This window comes from Balaenoptera physalus (assembly GCF_965194825.1).
Source record: "Balaenoptera physalus genome assembly, chromosome: X".
Taxonomy (NCBI): Eukaryota; Metazoa; Chordata; class Mammalia; order Artiodactyla; family Balaenopteridae; genus Balaenoptera; species Balaenoptera physalus.
Genome location: NC_138903.1, coordinates 18,924,390 through 18,948,639, shown reverse-complemented (window position 1 = coordinate 18,948,639; position 24,250 = coordinate 18,924,390). Strand labels below are relative to the sequence as shown.

At 33.5% G+C, this 24,250-nt stretch overlaps 1 protein-coding gene across 5 annotated transcripts in view; it reads right to left on the bottom strand.

The window, feature by feature from the left end:
- Nucleotides 1-24,250, bottom strand: part of CNKSR2 (connector enhancer of kinase suppressor of Ras 2) — a 258,934-nt gene that overhangs the window by 161,191 nt on the left and 73,493 nt on the right. For all 5 annotated transcript variants that reach the window (XM_082446969.1, XM_082446965.1, XM_082446966.1 and 2 more), the window contains exons 4-5: nucleotides 23,970-24,057; nucleotides 994-1,035 (exon numbers count right to left, since the gene is read on the bottom strand). In XM_082446969.1, the coding sequence (XP_082303095.1) occupies nucleotides 994-1,035; nucleotides 23,970-24,057 (130 nt within the window). The remainder of the gene's footprint in view (nucleotides 1-993; nucleotides 1,036-23,969; nucleotides 24,058-24,250) is intronic.

The following is a 24,250-nucleotide window of genomic DNA, read 5'->3' as shown; positions in this document are numbered from 1 at the left end:
GTGAAGTTATTAGGGCAGATGAGCATCAACCACGAAACGGATTAACAAAGAAAAGCAGCAGCAAGGGCTTCCCTGGTGGCGCAGTGGTTAAGAATCTGCCTGCCAATGCAGGGGACACGGGTTCGAGCCCTGGTCCGGGAAGATCCCACATGCTGTGGAGCAACTAAGCCTGTGCGCCACTACTGAGCCTGTGCTCTAGGGCCTGCGAGCCGCAACTACTGAGCCCGCATGCCACAACTACTGAAGCCCGCGCGCCTAGAGCCTGTGCTCTGCAACAAGAGAAGCCACCTCAATGAGAAGCCCGTGCGCCTCAACGAAGAGTAGCCTCTGCTCGTCACAACTAGAGAAAGCCCGTGCGCAGCAGTGAAGACCCAATGCAGCCAAAAGTAAATAAATACAATAAATAAATTTATTTTAAAAAAAAGAAAAGCAGCAAACTTCATTAAGAAGAAAGAAGATGCCTTTCTACAAAGTATAATGTACTCATACTCAGTATTTCTAGTAGTAAAATAAAATACATGCAAAGTCATGAATTGATTCAATAAATATGGCCAAGCTAAAATTTAGAAGGTTGGTGAACACAGAATCAGAGTAAGGGCAGTTTGATTATTTTATGAAGTACTTCATCCAAATGACAACAGAGGTAAATTATCTCTGTTATACAACCAAATACTTTTCTCTGATCTCTTTTTGTCACCGGTCAAGAGTGAAAAATTCTTATTTCAAATTTCCTTTTCTCTAGATTCTTTATTTTATTGCATTTTAACCTTGCTACATACTACAATCTTAAAGTACTGTGTCACATTTTTCTATTAAGTTACAACAGAATGGTTATAACTAATATAACCTGTTATGTTTTGATTTTTTTGTACTTTTCCTATAAAATATACAGGGCTCACTTTTTTATAGGCTGTAGCTTTTTACTTAATAGCTAGTTAAACAAAGGAATACATATTTTGTAATGAAGGTGAAAATAAATCCAAGTATACTTACCACATGAAGAATTTTATTCTCTGTTTCATATACAGTACAATCCTAAAAAAAAGAAACATATACATTAATTTTAAAAAATCAAGCATTCCTTTTAACTAATATATTCACATTGGTTAGCTCTGATGGTCAGTTACAGGGATATTTTAATTTTTGCTTAACTGTGCTTTCTAATTTTACTAATTTTAAACACACATAATAAAGGACAATATACATTGAATAGATATAAAAACAAATATTGGAAAAATTACTATAATCATTTCCTGTCTAAACTTTTACATGTGATAAATGTATTTTGTTGAAATATTTCCAACATTTCAAATACTGATTTGTCTTTTTATCTGCAATTGCTAGACTTACAATAAGCAGTAACATAGCAAAATGATCTTTGCTTAGAAACTTCGTGTTTCTATGGTTCAGTTTACTCAAGGAATTTATAAAATGGGCATGATATTATAAGTAAACCAATAAGGATGTGTGAGAATCAAATGAGGAAATGAAATAAATGGCTTAGCACTATCTGGCATACAGTAAATGATAAATACATTTTAACTATGAATTATTGTTGCTCTGTATCATTTAAAAATTTTAAACTAATTAGTTTTATGTTAAAATATAAAGTTAACAAGTTATTATTTGGCTATCTAACTTTGAAAAAAATATCCATATTCCACAATACTGCATATTTCGAGGAATGAGAATCCACGCCATTTTTTCCCCTGAATTTAATTTTGACAAAAAGGAATCTTACTCAACATAGCTTTTGGTAATGCCATTTCACCACAATACCTTGTCAGAAGAAGTACATATTCTTATTGGGCCAAAATTTTTAAAGTTAAATTTGGGCTAATTCATTTCACAGACTAATAGGAATACTTAAGGATTGGGCCTTGCCATTCTGTGCCAAAGGAGAAGTTTGTTACAAACACCATCATATCTGTGTCTATATAAAGTCAACTCTTAATAATTAACTATGAGTTATGTGTACAGAGGAGCCAAGGTGTAGATAAAACATTTATATTTGGAAAGTGCATTTGTACTTACATCTGAATTTGGAAGAGTCCAATTTTACAGAATTAACTTCAAACACAATTACACTGGGAAGAGACGATTTGGGAAAAGCTGGGAAGCTGCCCAGTTTCCCCATGCTGCCTCTACAGCTAGCTTCAGCTGTAATGGATGCAAGTTTCATTAATTACCTACCTTCCTAGAATCGGAGGATATGATTAAATGTTCAAACTTCAAAGGGATTCTTCTCAAGGAAAAAAGTAAATATGATCTAAATGAATATTCTGCTAGTGATAGAATAATCACACAGAGTAACTATTTCAAGTCTCTTTAAAATATACTCTACTTGTACATCCCTAGTATGATATAAGAAAAAGAACTGTTAACCAAAATCTTATACTATTTTCAGTAACCATATTGTTGGTAGTAGTGTTGTTATTCCGTTACTGTTTTGTTGAAACTGTTGTGTGTGTTTTACAGGATGAAGCAATTGAACAATTATATGACAGTATCATTCTATCACTCTTGGTGACATTGGTAAGTAATTTTAACATGGGAGAAAGCAGATACATATATAAGAAGTTAGGTAAAAACCTTAGAGTCTCTTGATGTATTATGTATGTATGTATGCTTCTCTTAGTTCTGTCCACTGAAAAAGCATAGAAACAATGACCAATTTAGTAATAAATGAACTCCCCACAATTGGTGGTCTTCAAATACCATTTCCCAAGCCTTCTTGGAAAATGGCTAATACCAGATCTGGGATAGGAACTGTACAAGAGGAGCACGGATTATACTGTGACACAAGATAGAAAGAAGCTATTAAAGACTACGAGGATTGTGTCAGTAGGACTCAGAAGCCAACATGAAGACATTCTCACTGGCCAGAGATGGAGCAATTTGAGCATCTAAAAGGATAACTGTAATGGATGGAAACAGTAAATATTACTGAATATTAAGTATATTAATATGTTTGAAGCTAAATTTTAAATATACTAAATGTATCTAAATATATTTAGTAACAGTTTAATAATATTGAATACATTAAACCAATTGGATAATGTATAATAGATGTACTTCTCTTGATTCAGCAAATATTAATCATCTGTGTTAAGGATGTAAGGATGAATAAAACATGGCTTAGAGAAGTGCAGTTTAAGGAGATAGGCATTCACACAAATAAGTTAAAATATGTAGAATTCTACAGTCTTCATGCAGTTTTAAGTTTTAATAACTTTAGAAGTATAAATGCCATGAAGTTACACAAATCAACATATGAAAGGTCAATTATTTAAAATTTAAAAATATTAATATATTTCTTATTAAAATTCAACAAAACCACTGTGTTGGGCTATACATTGTGCAAGTCAAATTTCAAACTTCGTAAAAACTTTCATCAGCTGCTCCTCCTCAGTAACTAAAAGGATTACATTTGTGATCCTGGCCTTAGTATTATTCAAAGAATGCAGTACTGATGCATACTTGACAATTTTGAGATGACCCCACAAGATAAAGTCTAAGGGAGCTACATCAGGTGACTAAGGTGGCCGAGTATTTCCATGGGTCTAAAAAACTGTCACACACAAATATTAAAATTAAAAACTTACCATTTGAAATAAAACTAAATGATTGTAAAAGAAATTGAAATAATTAAAATTCAAATGATGTTTGTACCATATTTATATATGTGAAGTTATTAAAGCTTAAATATGCACTAAGACTTTTGGGACACCAATAATTACTATAATAAAGGCAGGATCATGGGGCTGGGGAAACAGAGGAGGAAACAACTTTAACTTTGCCTTAAAATAAAATCAGGAAAGGTGGCTTTTAATTGGGTCTTAGAAAAAGTACGTCTTTTAGGCAAAGAAAATAAAGGCATTACTGCAAAAGCAATGAAAGTACACCCAAACACAGTTAAGCTACTGCAGTGATTTTTCAGATTTTACTTCTGTATACATGTGAGAATCACTTAGGGAGTGGGTTAAAATGCTGATCCCCAGGTCCATCCCCAGAAATAGAGATTCAGTAGATCCGGAGTACGGGTCCTCAAGATGATTTTGATAAAGATAATATTTTGAGAAACACGTATTCTTTTTTATAGGATATCATGTGATAGAAGAATACCAAACCAAATCAAACCAAAAATGATTAAATATATAGAATCCATAAAACAGTAAACTGATTTAAAAACAGTATCTGCTAGCTCACTCTAAACAGTTCTCAGCTTCTCAGAGCTTTGTGTTTTGGTTACACGTTCCCCCAATTTATTGATTGGTTTTTCTTTTTTCCTGCTAGTAAGCTTATTTCTCTTTAAATAGCTTACTACTTTGAATGCTGCTTCTACTTGTCTGTATCTCTACCTTCTTTCAGCCAGAATGCCTCTTCATTATTGAAAACCAAAGGCTTTCACAAAGGTTGAGACACAGCATAATAAAAACAAAACAATAAAGCAGAACAACACAAAAAGCACATATTAACCTGCTGCTTTATATTAGGGAGAAGAACAGAAACTAAATTACTATGTTCTATTTAGTTAAGCTATAATTTCTTGGAGTTCATTTTATCATGCTAAATATTTAAACAGCCCTAGGTACTTTGAGGGAGTCATCTTATCAGTAAGTTATTTTATTTCCATCAAATTGTGATTTTAAAGTATTTGCTTCTGAAGTGTGGGTTTTGTTACCACTTAGGGCCAAATCTTTTCCCAAAAGGTCATACCCCCAAGTTTTAAAAATAAAATCGCACTGCATATAGAGAAATCTCCATTTTATGAACTTATTCATACTATGGAAAGGTACACCTCTGACGTTCTAGTTATTTTTAGGTTACGATTAAATTTAGATTTTTAAAATTGGATTTAGAGCTATGCCACTATATACTCCCAGGAATTTTCTTCAGTAGCTCATGCTGTCTTTTACTGTACATGCAAAATAACACTTGCATTTCTTCTTTATCCTTTTTACATATAATGCTTATACAAACCATGTGATGTACATTTAAATACCCCAAATTCCTAATATGACAATATTCATAAAAAAGAGGAGTGTTTCTTCAATTTTGATCCCTTTTTTTCTTAGCAAAATAAGATCACCCACACAGGATCATAATCAGTTACCCTTTCTGTGAAACAATGATCCAGTTGCTATACTGAGCAGAATACATAAAAAAATTCCATCCTATATTTTACCATAAATGTTGAATACTTTGTCACCTGGGGATTAGGATGCTCAGTACAAGTAATATTTCTCATCAACCGTGTATTATAGATAGTCACAAGAACAGTACATAGGTTATTAATATTGAATACATAAAGAGAGAGTGAAGAGAAATAGTGTATGTCTCTAATGTTATATACTATTCCATGGAACTTTATAACTATAAATGCTATAAATTTTCATCTGTATCTTTTTAGTACATATATTATAGTACACTTATACAAATAATATAAAAAATATTGCTTTGCTTACAAGTAATATTTAAATAATCCATCTATGCAATCCTTTGATAATGGTACTTGCATAATGAATATTTCACATATTCTGTTATTAAGGTATCAAAATTTCTTCATATGCTGCTTCAGTGATTAATTCATGTAATAAGTTAGTGTTATACTCTTATTCATTCATTCATTCATTCACTCAAGTCACAATACCATTCACCAAAAAGGTTTTTTTTTTTTTTTTTTTTTTTGGCATCTTCTAAATGCAATTCACTGTCAGGGACTATTGGGTGATCAAAGATAAATTAAACTTGGTCCTTGGCCATTATTTCATTATTTAGTAGAGAAGTAGGTGAAACTATTCAAATAATAATACAAGGTAAACAAGATAAATGCTAACAGAAGATCCCATAAAAAAGGAGATAAATCCTTACTTGTTAACTCTGGAATGACCTTCTGGAGGAGATGATATTTTAGCTGGCCTTAAATAGCTTTTAAATCTGGAAATTGGGGGTTCATGAGGAAAGATTGTTCCAAATTATGTGAACACACTGAACAAAGGCACAATCAGGAGTAAGCAAACCAATTTGGCTAGACTGTAAGGTATGTGGGGTGAGTGCAGTGAGAAAGAAAGCTTAGAAAATAATGTCATATTGTGGAGAGCTACTAATGATAGGCTGGAGGAATTTTGTTGTTTTAAGGGGAATAAAAGCTTTATTTTTGTATAACAATCTATTTTGAAGACCCATTCTATTAGGGTAGCAAAGACTTAACTCAGTTGATTGAGAACTTCTTGTGACTTTCATTTGGGCGAGGTTGAAGTCAGGGTAGCTTACCTAGTGCCATGGTTGGTGTTAAACAGCAATGTGAATGATAAGTGTGTGTGTGTGTATTTGTGTGTGTGTGTGTGTGTGTGTGTATGCTGGGGGGATAAAGGGGTGAGGTGGGGCGGGGTGGGAGCGGAGTTCAAACTCTCTGGTCTAGCTTAACAACTCAAATAGACATCTCTTGTTCCTTTTCTCATAGTTCCTTTCCTCTTGTTCCTTTCCTTTAGTTACAGGAGTAACTTTGGTGCCAGGTCTCAGATGGAAGAGACCTGGAAAGTTGTGTACCTTTCTAGACATACCAAGTAGACATTTCAACTCTAGGGAGGATGAAGAAGTATGCTCTTTACTCTGCTACAAGGGAGTGCTCACAGATGTGCGAGTATGGGAAGTATGTGATCAAACGTATGTTTTTACGAAAATGATGAGGAAGAAGGCATGGATTTGGAAGGGAGAAAAGCTGGAGGCAGGGAGGTCAGTCGCAATACTTTTTCAATAGAAAATGTGATATGTAATTAGGACTTGAACTGAGGTTATGATGGTGGAAGGGGAGATGAGAAGAGGTGGATGACATACATGTAGCCAGGAATGAGTGAATTGGGTGACTGATTCATTACATACAGAGAATAATGGGGAGAGGAAAGTTAAACATTACCCCAGGGCTAATGGATGAATAACACTGTAGAGATGATAGGAGGAGAGAATTTAGGGAGAATAAAATAATTCTATTTTGGGCATATAAAATTAGAAGTTGCTGAGAGGACATATACAAAGCTGTCCAGCAAGTAGCTGAAAAAGCTGAATTTGATCTAGAATACAACCAGATCTGGGAAATATTTACATTAAAGAGACAATTAAAGGTACAAGAAAAACAAACAACAATGAATTCATCAAAAAAGAATATGTGTAGTGAGAAGATAGCTAAGGACAAGATCAGACAATGCTTATGTTTAAGAGCCAGATGGAAGAAGAGTTAGTTGTGTGGCCAGGAGTAAATGGAGAAAGTGGTGTTACAGAGACATATCTAATACAACTTATAGTGATAATAGAGTTATAATAATATATTCTATGTCTGTGCTATCTAATTCAATAGTCATTAGACATGTGTGGCTATTAAGCACTTGAAATGTGGCTAGTGCAAATGAGGAACTGAATTTATAATTTTACTTAATTTTAATTAAATTTACATTTCCACTGCTACATGCAGGGAATTCCCAGGCAGTACAGTGGTTAGGACTCTGCACTTTCACTGCTGTGGCCCAGGTTCAATCCCTGGTCGGGGAACTAAGACCCCGCAAGACGCGAGGTGCGGCCAAAGAAACCCCAAAAATTGCCACATGCAGCTAGTGGTTACCATGTTAGACAGCAGTGCAGGTCTTGAGAAATATACTATAGTCCATCCAACAGTTGGGAGAAGCCATTTACCAAGAAACAAATAACAGTAAAAGCAATATCTGGGAAGAAAACATAAAGGGATTTAATTCCCAGTCATTAACCAGATCCTTCAGTTTTTTTTTCCTTTAGCAAAGGGCAGATTCCAGTCTACTATGACATCTACAGTAGCCACACAGTACAATGACACCAATTCTCTCTGTAAGATAATATATGGAAGAGCATGAAAATGAATCCAAAGTACCCATCACATAGCTTTGTGGGCACAGAGAAAGCAGTGCCAGTGATAAAAGATTTACAATGGATGAAAGATAAAAGTCGAAACTAAATAAAGATTCATCAGAGACAGAAAGCTGACTGAGTGTCCCGAGTGCAAAGAAGAATGTCCACGGTGAATAGACAGGCATCGACATCCTTCCTGAACGTGTTATCAAAACGCCATAGTTTAATTCTAATTTCAGATAAATGTTCTTGGCAAACAAGGCAGAGGTACAATAACCCCACAACTACCTCCTTGGCAATCCCTTCACCACTGTGACTGACTCAATGACCACATACTTGTTAGTCTTTCTGATGTTATTTTGGAATGAGAAGAATGTTCATGAAGGATGGTATCTGTTGAAATTTTAAAATGACCAGTTTTTAAAAGAATTAGCTAAGATTTTCATTAGGTTAAATAAGGTTACAAGTTGTAACATAAAAAGTGCAATTAACAAAGAATGGGAGGAGAATGTGTGGGTGGGCACGACCTTAGAGGCCATCTTAGTCTTTCTGTTGGTGAACATAACCATATTCTTCTGCATCTTGGATCATATTCCTCTTCAAAATTCTGCTCCAGTTCTCCCCCAGGAGGTCATCTAAAATGAAACCCCATTTGACTCTAATCACTCTCGCCTTCCACTTGACAATGAAAGACTAAAGTTCCAACAGTTGAATGGGTGTGGAAACTAATCTTTTAGCATATAGAGACTTGGGGGTACAAGCAGAAGTGACTCTGATTGTTTTTTTCAGCATCTAAATGGCCCTCCAACAAATCCAAAAACCTCTGAGGCTTTTCAAGATTGAACTGTCAAAAGGCATAAAAGGTAAAAATGTCAAGTCAATGTAGCATTGACTAGAAAACTCATTAGAGTGAGATTGTGATCCTGTAACTTTAATAGCTTTGTTTTGACAACTTGAAGGGGCAGTGAATGAGCTAATCCCCATTATGAACCAAGTTTGTTTATTCTGCATGTCTTCAGTCAAGACCTAAATGATTTTGAATGGCCAATCAGATAACTACTAACTGTACATATTTTATGTTTCCATCAGTAATCTATTTGTTAGTCTTAGTCTTTCCCATTAGATTGTCAATATTTTCAAAGAAGGAATCTTATATTCAACTGCACTGTCTCTTTAATTTCTCAAGGTGCTCTGTACACTCTATAAATAAAATGTGAATTTATCAGTTATGATTATTTTCTTCCATTGATTCTCTATTTTCATATTCCACAGTAAATATTTAACACTGGTTTTATAGGTTAGGTGTAAAAAAATGAAACTTTTAAAGCCATATTTTTAAAACAAAACTAACTGCTATACAAACTAGTACAGTACACTTAGTCTCTTCATACTCCTATTTTGTACAAAAATAGAGTTTCACAGTTTTAAAATAACTTTAAACATGAGTTTGGTTTTAAACTTTAATCTGCATGATCTCAGCAGATATTTTCAACAAAAATAATTGGGCCTTTCTCAGCATGAAGATTCACATTATGCAAAAGATATCAAGAATTTTATATTCATTCAACGAAGCTAAAATTTCTTCGTAAGTCTCTCTAGCTTCCACATGTTCAAGTTAGTTACTGTAATGACCATCTAATATATCACAATGAAAAGAAAATCTATTGGGTCTAAAATTGGGAGACAATTTTTCCCTTGTGACAAATTCAACTAAAGAGTTCAAGCAAAGATAAATACCACACCCCATTACAAATAAACATATAAATTAAATATTAATTCTTCAATTCAAGATCATACACTTGGCTGCCAGAAAATAAATGCAAGTTATAGTATATGTGAAACAAATTCTAAGTATTAGTTTAAAAAATTCCTTAAGCTCATGTATCTTTGTCCTTTTTATCTACTTAGAATGCACTTTCTTGGACAAAATGATACCATTTATTTCAGTAACTGTGTCCAACATATGAAAAAGTGCCACTTACCTGGGCACTCAATAAATATTTATAGATCACTGATGATGATAAGCTATTTAAATCCTAGCAAATACTACATTGTCCGAGTAATACTACTAGCTCAAATCTAGGCTTAACGTGGTACACCTTCAAAATAGATATTACACAGAATCAGTATCCATTTAGTGTTTCCTAGTCATAACACTGAGTGATTATAAGGCAGAATTTTATGCTTTGAAAAAATTCGAGAAGTCTCCGCCTCCCACCAAACCTACCACCCCATATTCCAGTAGATTACACTTAAAATACCAAGAGACACACACGTGCATACAAACACACCATTGAGGGAAAAGAAGAAATTCTTCAAATTCAACCTTTACCAAGCTGTTTTCTTGATATTTAAAATTTCAGCACCTAATTTTATTGTCTCTTTCCTTATAGTCAAATAAATATTGTTGTCCTTAAAATTCTAGTATAATGCTATATTGGAATTGTTTAGAGATTCATTACTGTAGCAGATTTGTATTATGATTTCTAAATATATACTTTCTTTTTTTAAGGGAAAGGTAAACTTCCTGGAGCCACTGATGTTGGCCATGGATCTATGACTTATTTTGTTCAACAAACTGTGAGCCAAAGTGCTATGTCTTATTTCCATGCAGAAACTTTAAGAACCAGTACATAGTTCACCATGCTCTCTTTTCCCTCTGCCAGCAGTGTTCAAGAAGAGGCTACTCTGAGCTTTGAAGGGAAGAGGATGTGCAGAACAGCTATAGCAACCCAGGATGCACATGGAACATGAGCACTGGACATGAGTATTATTAAAAGCCACTAACATTTTCAGGTTGTTAGTACAGCATCATCTAGCTTCCTTTGACTGATACAATCCTCCATAAAAGAAAAGAGGGAAAAACAGAACACTCAAGCAAATGAAGACCTAACCAATGCAGAGTTTAATGCAATAACTATTCTTTGAATTTTACATACTGTACCTCTTCATTTCAGGAAATATGAGGTGCTATATCACTCCTCACACAATGTAATTCACAATTAACCTCAGATTACATTCTGCTACCTTCATGCAAATCTAGTCTTTTCCCATCTTGTATTTTGGAGAATTTTTGCCTCAGTTTTTTAAGTTTGATTCATGCTCACTTGTCCTAATTACTTAATTCTGACCAGTTCTTCAACCTGCCACTATCAATTACAATTTCAATCCATTATTTCACTTGTGTTAGGGCCTAATTTCATCTGAATTACCTATCTGATGTTGGTGGTTATTCTGACCCAGCTCAAGAGGCCTGGGTTATTAAAAACTACTTCGGCAGCAGGGCAAAATGCCTCAGAAAATCAGTGCCTATAACTAGTAGCTCTATATTTTCTTTGATTTGCTGCATTCATCTTATGTAAGTATGAAAATCTATGTCATAGATTTTGTGTAATGATTCAATGATATAATCCATGTAAGGCATAATATGATTGTATGATAATATGATTCATAATAAATGCTAAAAATGTCATTATTATTCCTTCTCTATACAGTTTTAGTAACTCCAGTTCCTGCCTCTGTCTGTTGACACCACATTAGTTTCTAGCACTGGTTCTCCCCTTATTACAAATGCACAATGACCATTTTTGTTAATAACTTATATTTGATGTCTCAAAGAACAAGTCTAATCCTTTTGGATATGCATGTATGGCACAGATAGACTATGAATTGATAACTACAGTTGTAAATTCAAAACTTTAACTAGTCTCTTTTATAAAAGTGTGGGCTCTGGGCTGATATCACCTATCAATAGTTGAACCTCCTGATCCATAGTTCTCAGTCATTCATACTGTGCTGTGGTAAAGTCCAGGGAACATGCATGTTTAGCAAGCTTCCCTGGGTGAATCATGGTCCATGGACCAACCATTGGTAAACACTGTTCTTGATCACATACATTTTCTTCCCACCTCACGTTCATCTCATACTAAACCAGTAAAGTGTGACTATATCACAGTGGTTATCAACTTTGGCTCCACATTAGAATCAACTGAGGTATCATTTAAAAAATACTGATTACAACCCCACCACAGAGAGTCTAATTTAATAGGTCTTGGATGGGACCCAGATATCAGTGTTTTTAAATAAAGAGTTCTTTACTTGATTCTAAGATGAGGCCAAACTTGAGAAACAATCAGCAAGAAGTATTACAAACCATGTCAAAGCACCTGGATCTAAGTCCTGGCCATGTCACTAACTGACTATGTCACTGTCCCTCTCCAAAATTCCATTTACTCATTTACAAAATTGGGATGACATCTGGTATACCTACTTCACTTGATTATTGTGAGGAACAAATCTGATAACATATTGTAAAAGCATTTTGCCAACCTCAAAATAGTAATGATACTATTGCCTGCCTATTACACTTTATATAGCCCTTTTTTCCTTGCTAATACTTTTTAAATGTCATAAGGAATAGGATTTATCCAGATGATATGGTTTGAGGGAGGGGTTAAAAAGATGAACAGAAGAGCCAAGGGCCGAATACATTTCAATTTTAAAAGGCAGTTCAGAATCTTTGTGGGGAGACAGGGCAGGAGAACATTTGTGCAGACAGTTTAAATGGGAGGAAACAGGAGGCCTAGTGAGATATTTAGTGGCGTGAGGAGGGCTGTGGAAAACAGTGAGACACTGAAAAGGAAATTAATAGTTATGGTATTAATAACTGCTGAATAGTGCTAGGGTAGACATTTCAAAAGGCATTAAAAACTTTGCAGATAGCACTTAAATAAGAGCAAGATACACAAGAAAATATCTGCAGAACCAGAACCAATAAAGTTACCTAATCAAGCCTTTTGATTTTTCCCTTTAGGTACTTTGATAACTCCTGCTATGGCATTGCATAGTCCAGTAACATCATGTTCTATATTCCTTTAGGGCTCAGGTTTCTAAATTTGCTATCAGATCAAAATTGGAATTTTTAAGCTACAAAAGCATTCTAAATGATACTCAGAAATGCACACATGGATTTATTTGGGGAGTGTGGGAAGCAGACTGGACAGTAATAGGAACCTTTTTTAGCTCCAAAACCAGCCCTCCCCTCCAAGCTTCTGATCCTCTCCACAATAATTTCTTTTCCCTCCCCTCCCCAATTCACTAGCTCATTACTAGTTTCACAAGGAGACTGGTGCCATCACCACTGTCTCTCCCAACTCATCTCCCTGGAGTTACAAGCATTAAAAGGAGAAGAAATAGGAAAAAGCAGCCTTAAAATTTTAAGGACTAATTTTGTATCTGTAATAATCATGATATACTTGGATTTTATCAACTTTGAAAAAACAGTATTTTCTGTTTAGTTCTCTCTCAGGTTTTCATCAGCATCAGAATGAGTTACAGCAGCTACATTTAAAATCCTGTAACCCTTTTTTAGGTGAAATTTTAAGGGGAAAATTAATCCTTTCATTCTTTCAACAGACATTTATTTGCCAGGCACTGGAGACACAGAGGTGCAAAAGGCAGACAACTTGCATTCACCACTGCAAATCTTTTCTTAAATGGATTAGTATTACTTTTGGCTTGATTCTTTAAAAAGAATCATCACAGTACATTACAAATGGGAGCATATCAGGGATTCTCTTCCGAAAAACTGACCACCTACAAGGGTTAAGAATCACCTAACCCATCTTTCTACATCTGTTTCCTTGTATATAATATAGCAATAATGGTAAAAGTTCTATCTTCTTGGAGTCTTTGTGAGAAAATTTTAAAAGCCTCTCAAAAGGTGAACTGCATAATAAGACAAAATATAGTAATTCAGAAGGTAGGAAGACAATGAAAGTACATTACATAAATAAGCAATAAAACTTGGAGAACAGGATGTGGTACATTTGTAAAGATGAGCATGTGTATACTGTATAAGCCAGCAATTACCCTCCTACATACATAATTAAATGTAAGTATATATCCAAATATTCACGGTCAGGAGAAGGGATACACATTGGAGTATATACACACAATTAAGTATTATATGAAGTGAAAGTGAATGAACTACAGTGACTAAACAAAACATGAATGAGTTCAGAAATACATCAAGTGAAAAAAGTAATATGCAGAGTGATACTATTTTTATAAAGCTCAAAGACAAGCATAACTAAATGAGATGTTTAGAAAATGTATGCAACTATTTTACGAAAAAAAAAAAAGAAACACCCTGAGAAGAGGCAGGGTAATGAGATGCGGAGGAGCACAGTTATAACTAAGACAATGTTGGTAATGTTCTAGTTATTAAATTAAATGGCCAATTTATGAGTATCTGATTATTCTTATGCTTCATAACATATATATGACATGCATTCTTTTGTGTATATATATAATATTACATAAATTTAGAAATGTAATAGTGAGAAAACAGATGTCTGAGAAACAGTATCCTGTCATTTGCTATCTAAAAGAATTTGATTAGTATACTACACCACACATCTAGTTCTTCTGTTATTATTAATGGTGATACTATCTACATCTTTAAAAGTGTTTTGGTAAGATGCTCAGATAACATGCAATATAGTCTAGGTCTGTAAAAGAATAAACCTATAAAAACAGCCTATTTCATTTTCATATAATATATAGTAAGTTTTAAAGTTTTTTTTTTCACAAAAAAAGTGTCAGAAAGATGCTTTCCTAAAGTCTTATTATCATGTAATAATTTCATCACTCTTCTTTACCTTTCAGTCTGAGCCTTCAGAAAATTTGCAGCTACCAATAATCATGTTTTTTTTTAACATCAAGAATGAGGATTTCTCTTTCTCTCTGTTTGTGTATTTATATCTATTCTGATTATAATGCTATATTCTAGGCCTTCAAAGGGATACAGGCATATATACACAGCATAATCTCAGCTTTGCAAATTCTATATGTTTTTAGTTTTATATTTGTCTTCAGAAAAAAAGTCCTCAAGCTATCTGGGTACTATGCCTAATAGTTCTATATCTAACTCCTGATTCATTACATTAGGATTATAAATAAAAGTTTAAAAAGATAATGGCTTTGCTTCTTCATCATCAACTGAAACAACTGAAGAAAACTTAAAGGACTGAGTATTGAACTAAAATATACTGCTTAAATATAAAATAAGAAAACAGTATCTTTCATATTGCCTTCAACAGGTATGCTAAGTAATGTAATTCATATTGTTTAAAAATTACATATAAAGTTTGTCCTCGTTTTTGGTCTGAAATGTACCAGTTTCAAATCCCAAGAGCCCAAGTCCATTTTTCAGGTCACCTAGAATGTCTGATTCAGGAAGGCTTAAACACTAACCCTGAAAATATAGCAAAAATAGTATTTAAAGCTGTGTTTGAGATGAATGATAGACTGTCTTGGCTGAGCTTTCATATGGTTTAATACTTACTACATGAACCACAGAATATAGCCTGCCTACCCCAGTATAATTTATATCCCCATTTTAGAACTTTACATGTATTTTACTACTACTTGAATCTTAATATCCCTTTTACAACACACATTCTGTATGACTGACTATTTATTATACACTAGCCTTTTACCTTTACAAGTTTTGAGTTTTCCATTTTCAACTCTAGGTTGCTTGAATATGTGGATAGGGATGGCAAATTCACAAGTAACCAAAATTAATTTCTGTATTCCATTTGAACATGGACATTTCAAAATATCACCCAGAATATGAAGCATACATAGTTACCAATTTGCCTTAAATTCTAAAAAACAACCGAAATTAAACCAAAATTCTTTTTAAAAAATCACTCATTGTAGAAACAGGTCTTTCTTCATTGCCACTCAGTACCAAAAGCAAGCAGAGAATCACTCCTTTAAATTTTGTGTGAACAACAAACTAACTGAGTTTAGAGTTTCCAAAGATCTTTTGCTATACAAGGTAACTAAAATTGCCATTTATTAAGCTCCCACTAAAATGCCAGATCATGAACTAGATCAATTTCCAATATTCACATAAATTCACCTACAATAATCCAACAAGGTGGTTGGTGATCCACTTTACAAATAAAGACAGAGTTATCAGAGATATGAAGTAATCTGTCCAAGTTCATACAGTTTGTAAAAAGCAGAGCCATAATGAATTCAGATCTACTTTATGTCAAAGCCCACTAACCTATTTTGCCATAAAATGTAAGAGTAAATAATATAAAGTGTCAACTAGGAAGGTAAAGGAGGTAATATTCATATAGATAAAACATAATAAAGTAAAATATGATAGCTATTGTCAATAAACTCATAGGCCAAATTTTCTTGCTTAAATCCTTAATAAAACATAAAAAAATCATTTCTAAGGCTATTTTTACAAAATTCTGTAATCTTTTATTTTAATTTTTTACTATTTATAAATACATGCCCTAACAATTTAAACCACAAATACCAGTTCAATTAAGTCCTAAAAAAGCTCTTATTTTCTCTTGGGTATTTATCTTGAGTAAATAACAACCCGATTAAGATAAAACAGGTTAGATTAAATTCAAGCAGGAATATTTTTTAAAAAGGGTTATATACTCAATATGTTCACTTACATTTTTATTTAAAAATGTATATTTAAAGAATAACTCATAAATAGTTTACTTTTACTGATATGTATTTAAAACCGTGTAAAGGTAACAAAAGTGATTAGAAAGCACACACACACATAATTTAGAGGAAGATGTCCATCAAAAAGAAACATTTCCACTATTGACCTTTGAAGACTATTTTTTCCATTTTCTTGAACAAAGAGTTAGCAAGAAACAAAATACATCAGACAGGTAAATATGGAAAAAAAAAAATCAAACAAATGAACTGTCAGAAAGTCAGAATAACAACTTAAATAAAGACATTTATTATAGGAGAGACCAAAGCAGTGGCACAGTTGTTTCTGGTGCTTAAGTTGGGATGACAGTAACTATTCTTCTTTATGGTTTTCTGTATTTTTTAAATTAACGAGTATTATTATTTTATAAACTTTTTTAAAGGACAAAAGACCTAATAACTATGCAGTAAAATTAAAAAAAAAATTATGGCACAATACTAAATGAAAAAGACCATTTTGAAAATATATATGTGTATGTAGATGAAAACAGGCAAAATGGCAAGTAAAACAAGCAAAATGATAACAGGCGTTTTCTTTGGGTGGAAAGATTACAAGCAATGTTTTTTTTCTTTTCATTACTCTAAATTTTTCTATAAAGCATATTACACTGCTTTTATAATTTAAAAAAATATAGAAAATAATTAGAGGAGTATAGAGTGTGCTACATACAAACCTTTACACAGATGGCATACAACATCAACGGAACGAATACAAGCTAGGACCATAAAAGCTCTCTTTCAACATCTAAAAAAACTTCCAGTTCTCAGTGAAGATTCTCTCAGTTAAGATTTTTTGAACAGTACATGCTATTTCTTCAAATTTTAGAGGGTGGGAAAGGAAATTGTTGACCATGCAGTAGGTAAAATTCACATATTTAAAATAGATTGATGTTTTTAGAAAGGTTTCTAAAATTTCTCTTTTCTTTGTATTTTTTCTTCTCAAAAATTATTTATAACCATCTCAGGTGAAAGACTATTGATCTTTTTTTTTTCTAACTTTCAGCTGGGAATGGTAAGGGAAAGAAGTATGTTTCGAACACTATCCAGAAAATCAGTGATATTCAAGGGCATGGTAAAGTGAGTCTTAAAAGGATGAAAAACGAGCAAGCCCATGAGAAAACACAAGAACATTTTATAATATATAATTTAGAAGGGACCATTTCAGGTAAGAGTATATCAGCAGAACTTGAATTTTAAAAGGAAGTCTTCATTTTACAATTGCATGTGAATCTACAACTATCTCAAAATAAAAAGTTTACTTACAAATTAAATTTTAAAAAATTTTAAATAAACAAAAAAGGAAGTTTTCACTTTGCATTTAACAGTTCAAAACCTGATTTAAAATGTTTCACATGTTGAAATTTTTCTCTCAGTATCTCCTTCACTGTATATGCAGCTGAAGAAAACTAACAGCAAATGGAGAAAAAAATCTGTGTACATTTATTATTTAAAACAAACTTGTTATTCTAGTTCTTTGTATCAAGTCTTTTTCTCATCCATTTTATAATTAATATTACTTTACTTTTGTTTTTCACTTCACATTTGTGAACCATTTTTAATACATCTAATTTGATTCTCACAATAATAGAATTATTTCTGTTTATAGATGGTTTGCCCAAGGTGAAATGCTCATGAAACAACAGGGCTAAGCCTCAAGTCTCCCAATACTCACTGTCCCCACCCTCCGTCCCTTGCCCCAAGTATTCTAAGTTCCACCAAAGTTTCACCTTGCAGACCGATACTTTTGCACCCACTTCTTAACTAGTGACAATCTAATTAATCATTTTTTGTGTCTGAACTGGAAAAAATTTTAAATGGTGCAGTAGAATAATTTTAGGTTAAGCTGATACTCATTAGGGTAGGCATCATGGCAATTATTTCAATGCTGACAAGAAGTGCGTGGGTACCTGTCTCATTTTTCTGTTTCAGGTGCTGACAGTGCTCTAAATATCTGAAGCTTCAGTTCTTTGTGAGAATTCTTCCCATTTAAGATTTTAAAACCAGTTTCCCTTTTTTCTCAAATGTGTTATTATAGTCAATCTTATGTGGGGAAGAGGTGTTGGGGGGAAGAATCTCTTTAAAAGACTTCAACTATAACTGTCTAAACCCATCACATCTGGAAATAAGAAAAACAGATACAGTAAGATTAAATAAATTCTTCCAAACAGAGCTTGTTAAAAGAAATTTCTCTTTCTCCTCTAATGTTTGCATTACTTTAATTATAAGTAGCCAATATCAAGAAGCACTTTCCACTTACTTCATAGTACCACTCCTTTGTGTTAAGAAGGGAAAAAAAGCTATTTGTGACAGTTTATTTTTAGATATTGATCATCTCATCTTGCTCAAAGGGAATAAAAATAATTAAAGTTGAGTGAAAATAATTTGAAGTATAGCATATTTCAAAGCATAACTATCATCATAACTGTTCAGATGAGATTTCTTGAAAGCCTGGTAATAAATGCATGCCCTAGATATTTTTTTTTAAATCTACACTTTGCTTATTCAAGTTGGCCTCTTTTACTGGCAGCTTAAGTTTAATTCTGTCTTTAGATACTGCATACAATTCCAAGTGAATGAGATGATTAGTGTGTATTTAATGGCTGAATGAGACCATTAGATGGACACTGACTGTTTGTAAACTATGTAATGTATTTTAAAATATAATAAGTATTCATCTATGTTGTGCTCTTTCATCAAACTGAAAGTAGTATTTCTTCAATGAACATAGCATTCATTTTATGTTTTTCTGATAACTCAAATTCATTGTAGAAAATCTGAAAAATACAGAAACGTAGAGTCTAAATAAACTAAAATCACCTGTAGTTTCATCATCAAGAAGCAAACACTTAACTGTTTTATTTCATCATTTTAATTATCATCCTCATTCCTATTGCCAAGATAGGTAGCAACAGACCACAGAGCCCAGAGAGACTTGGTATCAAAGATATGACATCACATAACAGTAGAAAAATAATAGATTATTTAAGAGATGATTTACAAACATTCATATCATGCCTATAATTAAGTTTCCTCTAAAAAATATATTCTGTTAGTGTTATATAACAGCATAGTGTTTCAGAAGTTTTGTTCACTTTCATTCTAGCACTGGAAAATGGTTATGAGGATAATATTTTTATTTTAATTAATGAATAAACTGAGATGTAAAGTGATGGGTATCTCTGGATATCCCTGGGGTTCTTGATATGAGTAGCAGAGACAGAACTGCAGCTTTTACACAGGAGTTGAAATAAAAATAAGTAACGATTTAAGCATTTAATTCTAGATTTTTCTGGAAGAGTATAAATGAGTATGTGCTAACCACATGGGATAACTGGGGCTCAGGTCAATTTATTTTAACAAGTAAGTAATGAGCACAACATTGTTCCTACTTTCAAGGAGATAACAGTCTAATGGAAGTCAGATAATTATGATTCACAGCAGAATATAACTGACAAGATGTAAAATGCATGTAAAGTAAGTTTAAGGGATTTCTACCTTTGCTCATACAACAAACAATTGTAGCTGATAAGTCAACAAAGGGGACAAACTGGAATCATAAAAAATAATTAATACAGAAAAAAGAACAAAGACCAGATTGGAGACGTAGAAGACAAAGAGCAAGGTGGTATATTTAATTTAATCCCAACCACATCAACCACGGTTGATTAAATATAAATGGTCAAAGTAGGGGATATACAAACAGTTATGAGAAATAGTAAAAGTTTCATGAGTGGGATGGCATTTCCTAGAGGCCTTAAAGGATGGGACATAACTTTGACAGGCAGAGATAAAAAGATATATGGGACATGTTCTGAGGAGGCCTCACAACATAAAAAGATGAAACTGCAAGATCTATTTTACCAACAATAACTCATCCACATGAACTGGAGTACAATTAAGATACAAAGGAGTACTAGAAGATAAAATTGAAATTATGTTAGAACCTTACTTGGAGTCCTTTGAATTCCAAAGAGAGGAATTTGTAATCAGTTTGGAAATTAGGGGAAATTGCTGAAAGCGACAAAATTGGAGCTGGGCTTTGGGATGACTAGTCTGAAAGTGATCCATTCTGTACTTATAAGTAGATTAAATCAGAATGTCATGAAGATGTATTTTATTAAGAGAAATTTACATCTAATATTTCCTTTAAGGTACCACATAAAAGACCTGGTTAAAGTAAGTGAATTAAGATATCAAGTCAGGTAACATGTTGGGAGCGGGTAGGCAAGGCAAGAACCAAGAACACCCATATACAGAGAAGTTTCTGTTTGGAAGCATCTTAAAGGTGGTGACACATGGGACAGGATATGTGATGGGAAAATGAGAGTGAGGTAGAAGGAACTGTGAGAAATGTTATGAGCTACTGAACTTTAAAATAACAGAAATGGGTAATGTTTCTGTTACCCAAGAAGGGCAAGGCATTCTCTTCAAAAGAAGGGCAAGAAGAAGGGCAAGGCATCCTCTTCCCAAGAAGGGCAAGGCATCCTCTTCAAAACAGAGTGTACAGTGGTCGAGGGTACAGAAAGTCCTTCTACGTCCTCAGTATACTTGGAGTATTTCAATTATTTGGTCAAGACAGAATGTACTTAAAGTTCAATCTGTAAAAGTATCTCTCTCTCTATTCTACCTAATGTTTCCTGATCTGTAAATAGCAAAACTTAAACCTGTTATGCCTTGACGTAAGATTCCTAAAGAGAATGCTGAGCCAAACAGGGCAGCTGTTAAAAGGTCCTGTTGTGAGCATGAACAAGCCTCTGAGGGCAATATCAGAATGGCATATGTTTTCCATGAAGTAGATGTCTATAGCAGGTGTTCATACATTCTGGAAACAAAAACTGCATCACTTGTTACTTAGATGGTAGGTTCTTAAAATAGCAGAATGGGTGGGTTAGTCCTACCTTACACAAACTGCACTTCCACCCCTGCACATGCCGCTACAGGAAATTTTAAGTCACTGAAAATCATTTCAGCCATTCGTAATGTAACATTTGAAGGTTAGCGTGACAGAGGTATGTTCTGGAACCTGTGAGTTCTAAACATAGAAAACTTTCCATTTTTGACTTCACTCTACGGTAAAAGTAAAAAGAAAGGTAATTTTTTTTAAAGATCACTTTGTTTATCTACTTTTGATATGGGAAAACATTAAGTATGAATGAATTCAGTGAAAATGAATACACCTGATTCTCCTTCAAGATTTTCAAGAAAACTTATCAGAGTTGCCATTTAGAATTGCAGTCTCTGTTTACAAAGCAACAAAGAGTGGGCCAATTACTCAAAAGTTAACCTTAAACTGGCCATCCAGATCCAGATGTTTAAAGGAGACACAAGAAATTAAAAACACCCACTTTCTGTCATAATTATGCATGGAAATGACATTATTTTAGAGGGTGACATCAGATGGATTGTATTCTCATAGAATGGACAATCCGTATGAGCTTCTCATGTATAAACAGTTGAAAAATAAACTCAATTCTCCCATTTAATTCCACAGTATTTCAATTATCTTGGGTCTCATGTATAAATGAAAACCTTAAGTGATACATATACTAGTTATCACAGATCTTGTCATGTAGTGGATAATAATAATTATTGTATTATTATGACTGTTGGCATATAGATTGCTACTGAACACATATCTAACATACTATGAATGATTATCATATAAATACTGTGCAGTAGGTACCCTTAAAGCAGAGAAAATTTCTTTCTCTCATGGTAAAAGGGAAGAAACTAATAGTCTATTATCCACATCTCAAATCTCTGGTCAAGTTTAATGGCTTAAAAAAAAACAGCTTTGGAAAACATATTTTTGAAGAAATGTCACTGACAATACAGATCTACAAGAAAAATTACCCATAGATTATATTATTGTTCTTTCATTCCTATGCCCTAGAACAGTGTATGAGAACCAGAATCACCTGGAAAACTAGTAAACATGCAGATTCCTGGGCATTCCCCACAGTACATTTGGAGTATGTGCCAAGAATCTGAATTTCTAACAAGTTTCTGTGTGATGATAATGCTACTGGCCCACGAACCACACTGGACTAGCATAGCCCTAGAACATGAGTCAGCAAACTGTGGCCCAGGGCTAAATTCAACCTGCTGCTTGTTTTTGTAAAACAAGTTTTATTGGCACATCACCATGTCCATTCATTTCACTTACACATGGTCTGCGGCCTGCTTTTGCAATTGAATAGTTGGATCAAACACCATAGAGCCTGTATCATTAAAGCCTACAAAACCTTACAGACTTAAAACTTGGCCTTTCACAGAAAACGTTTGCTGACCTTTGCCCTAAAATGCCACTCTTCTCCCTAATATCCAGTTGAAATCTTTGACATTCAGAAATAAAATTCACTGATAACAAATATGAAGACATGTAGTGAGACAACAGCATTTCAAGGCTGATAAAATGTTTATCATCTTCATCCATGTTTGTGACTAACAGCAGTGAGTTACTGACTTTCTTACTGCTATGATATAATCCTGATGAATGTCTGCTGTATTCCACAATTAAAAGTCACAAACTTACTCTCCTTTCTATAAACCTGCAATTTCAGAGAAATGGTGCTAATAAAATCTATACGGTATAACAGAAAATATATTGAAAGATTTAAGTCTGTATTAAAAAAATTTCTTATTTGAGAAAATACAGGCAATATTAAGAAACTTAATTATCCCTCATCATAAAGGACAGGGAGTAGAAGGATAAATTAAATCATGAATTTCCCCAATAATCTTCTGTATCATCACATTTTATCCTCTGCTTTCCCTACTTCTGCATCACTGGATAGTTTAACAAAAAATGGCACCCTGAGAAAGTAGCAGCAGTAGCAGCAATAGGTTGACATGAGGCTTACACAGAGTGGTGGTCACTAGCCTCACACCTCTCAGATGTGTTTTGTTATTAGATTTAAACAAATTTTTGCAGGATATGTACTAGTCAATTCACTCCTCTACCATTTCTCCATATGTTATGCCAGGACATTTATATCAGCTGCTGCACTACTGAACACGTTTGATTTGGAGTCCCTGGCTTAAATAATATTCAAAGTAAAAAAACTGGGTCATGTAAATAGATCATTTAAATGATTAAGGTGATAATTAAAGGCTATTATGTATATCTGTTTGTATGTATACCTATATAAATGAAACTATAGTCGTACTAATAAGGAACTAATGGTGTCTTAGAGCAAAAGTCTCAAATTGTTATTCAAATGGGTTAATTTAATTTTGTGAAAGGCAATACAGTTTAGTCATCCCCACTAAAAGTGTGAGAGTAACCGACTTATTTACTATAAAGCTGTCTCTGGAGGTTCAGATTACTTTTACATCTGCTGATAAATAAAACTCTTGTTTACTGGGCTATATGCATAGTTTTCCAATGAATTATGTATTTGGTTTCTTTTGAACCATTTGTCTTTGAATGAGAAAAATCCCAAACCAGTATTTTATAAACTCTTGGTAAATACAAGTACTTCTCATTGTTAGAATATGAGATAGCTAATAAATTAACTGAAGAAAAATTTTCCAGCTAATACCTGTTGCACGATTGTTGTTAATTCCAAGCAGAGCTGTATGACATTATTCCTTGTAACTGAATAGTCTGTGACAGCAGCAAATGGTGATCTATAAAGGAAAAAGGAAAACTGTGATTAATAGGAACAGCTTTTGAAAGGTCCCCAAATACAACAGCCTAAAATAAGATTTTGAATAATATGAAATGAACTGTTCTGAAGTTTACATAGTGATAAACAATATTCGGAACATATTTAAGGAAGAAAATTGAGGGAAATGCTTGGAAGAGAATTCAAGAAAAATG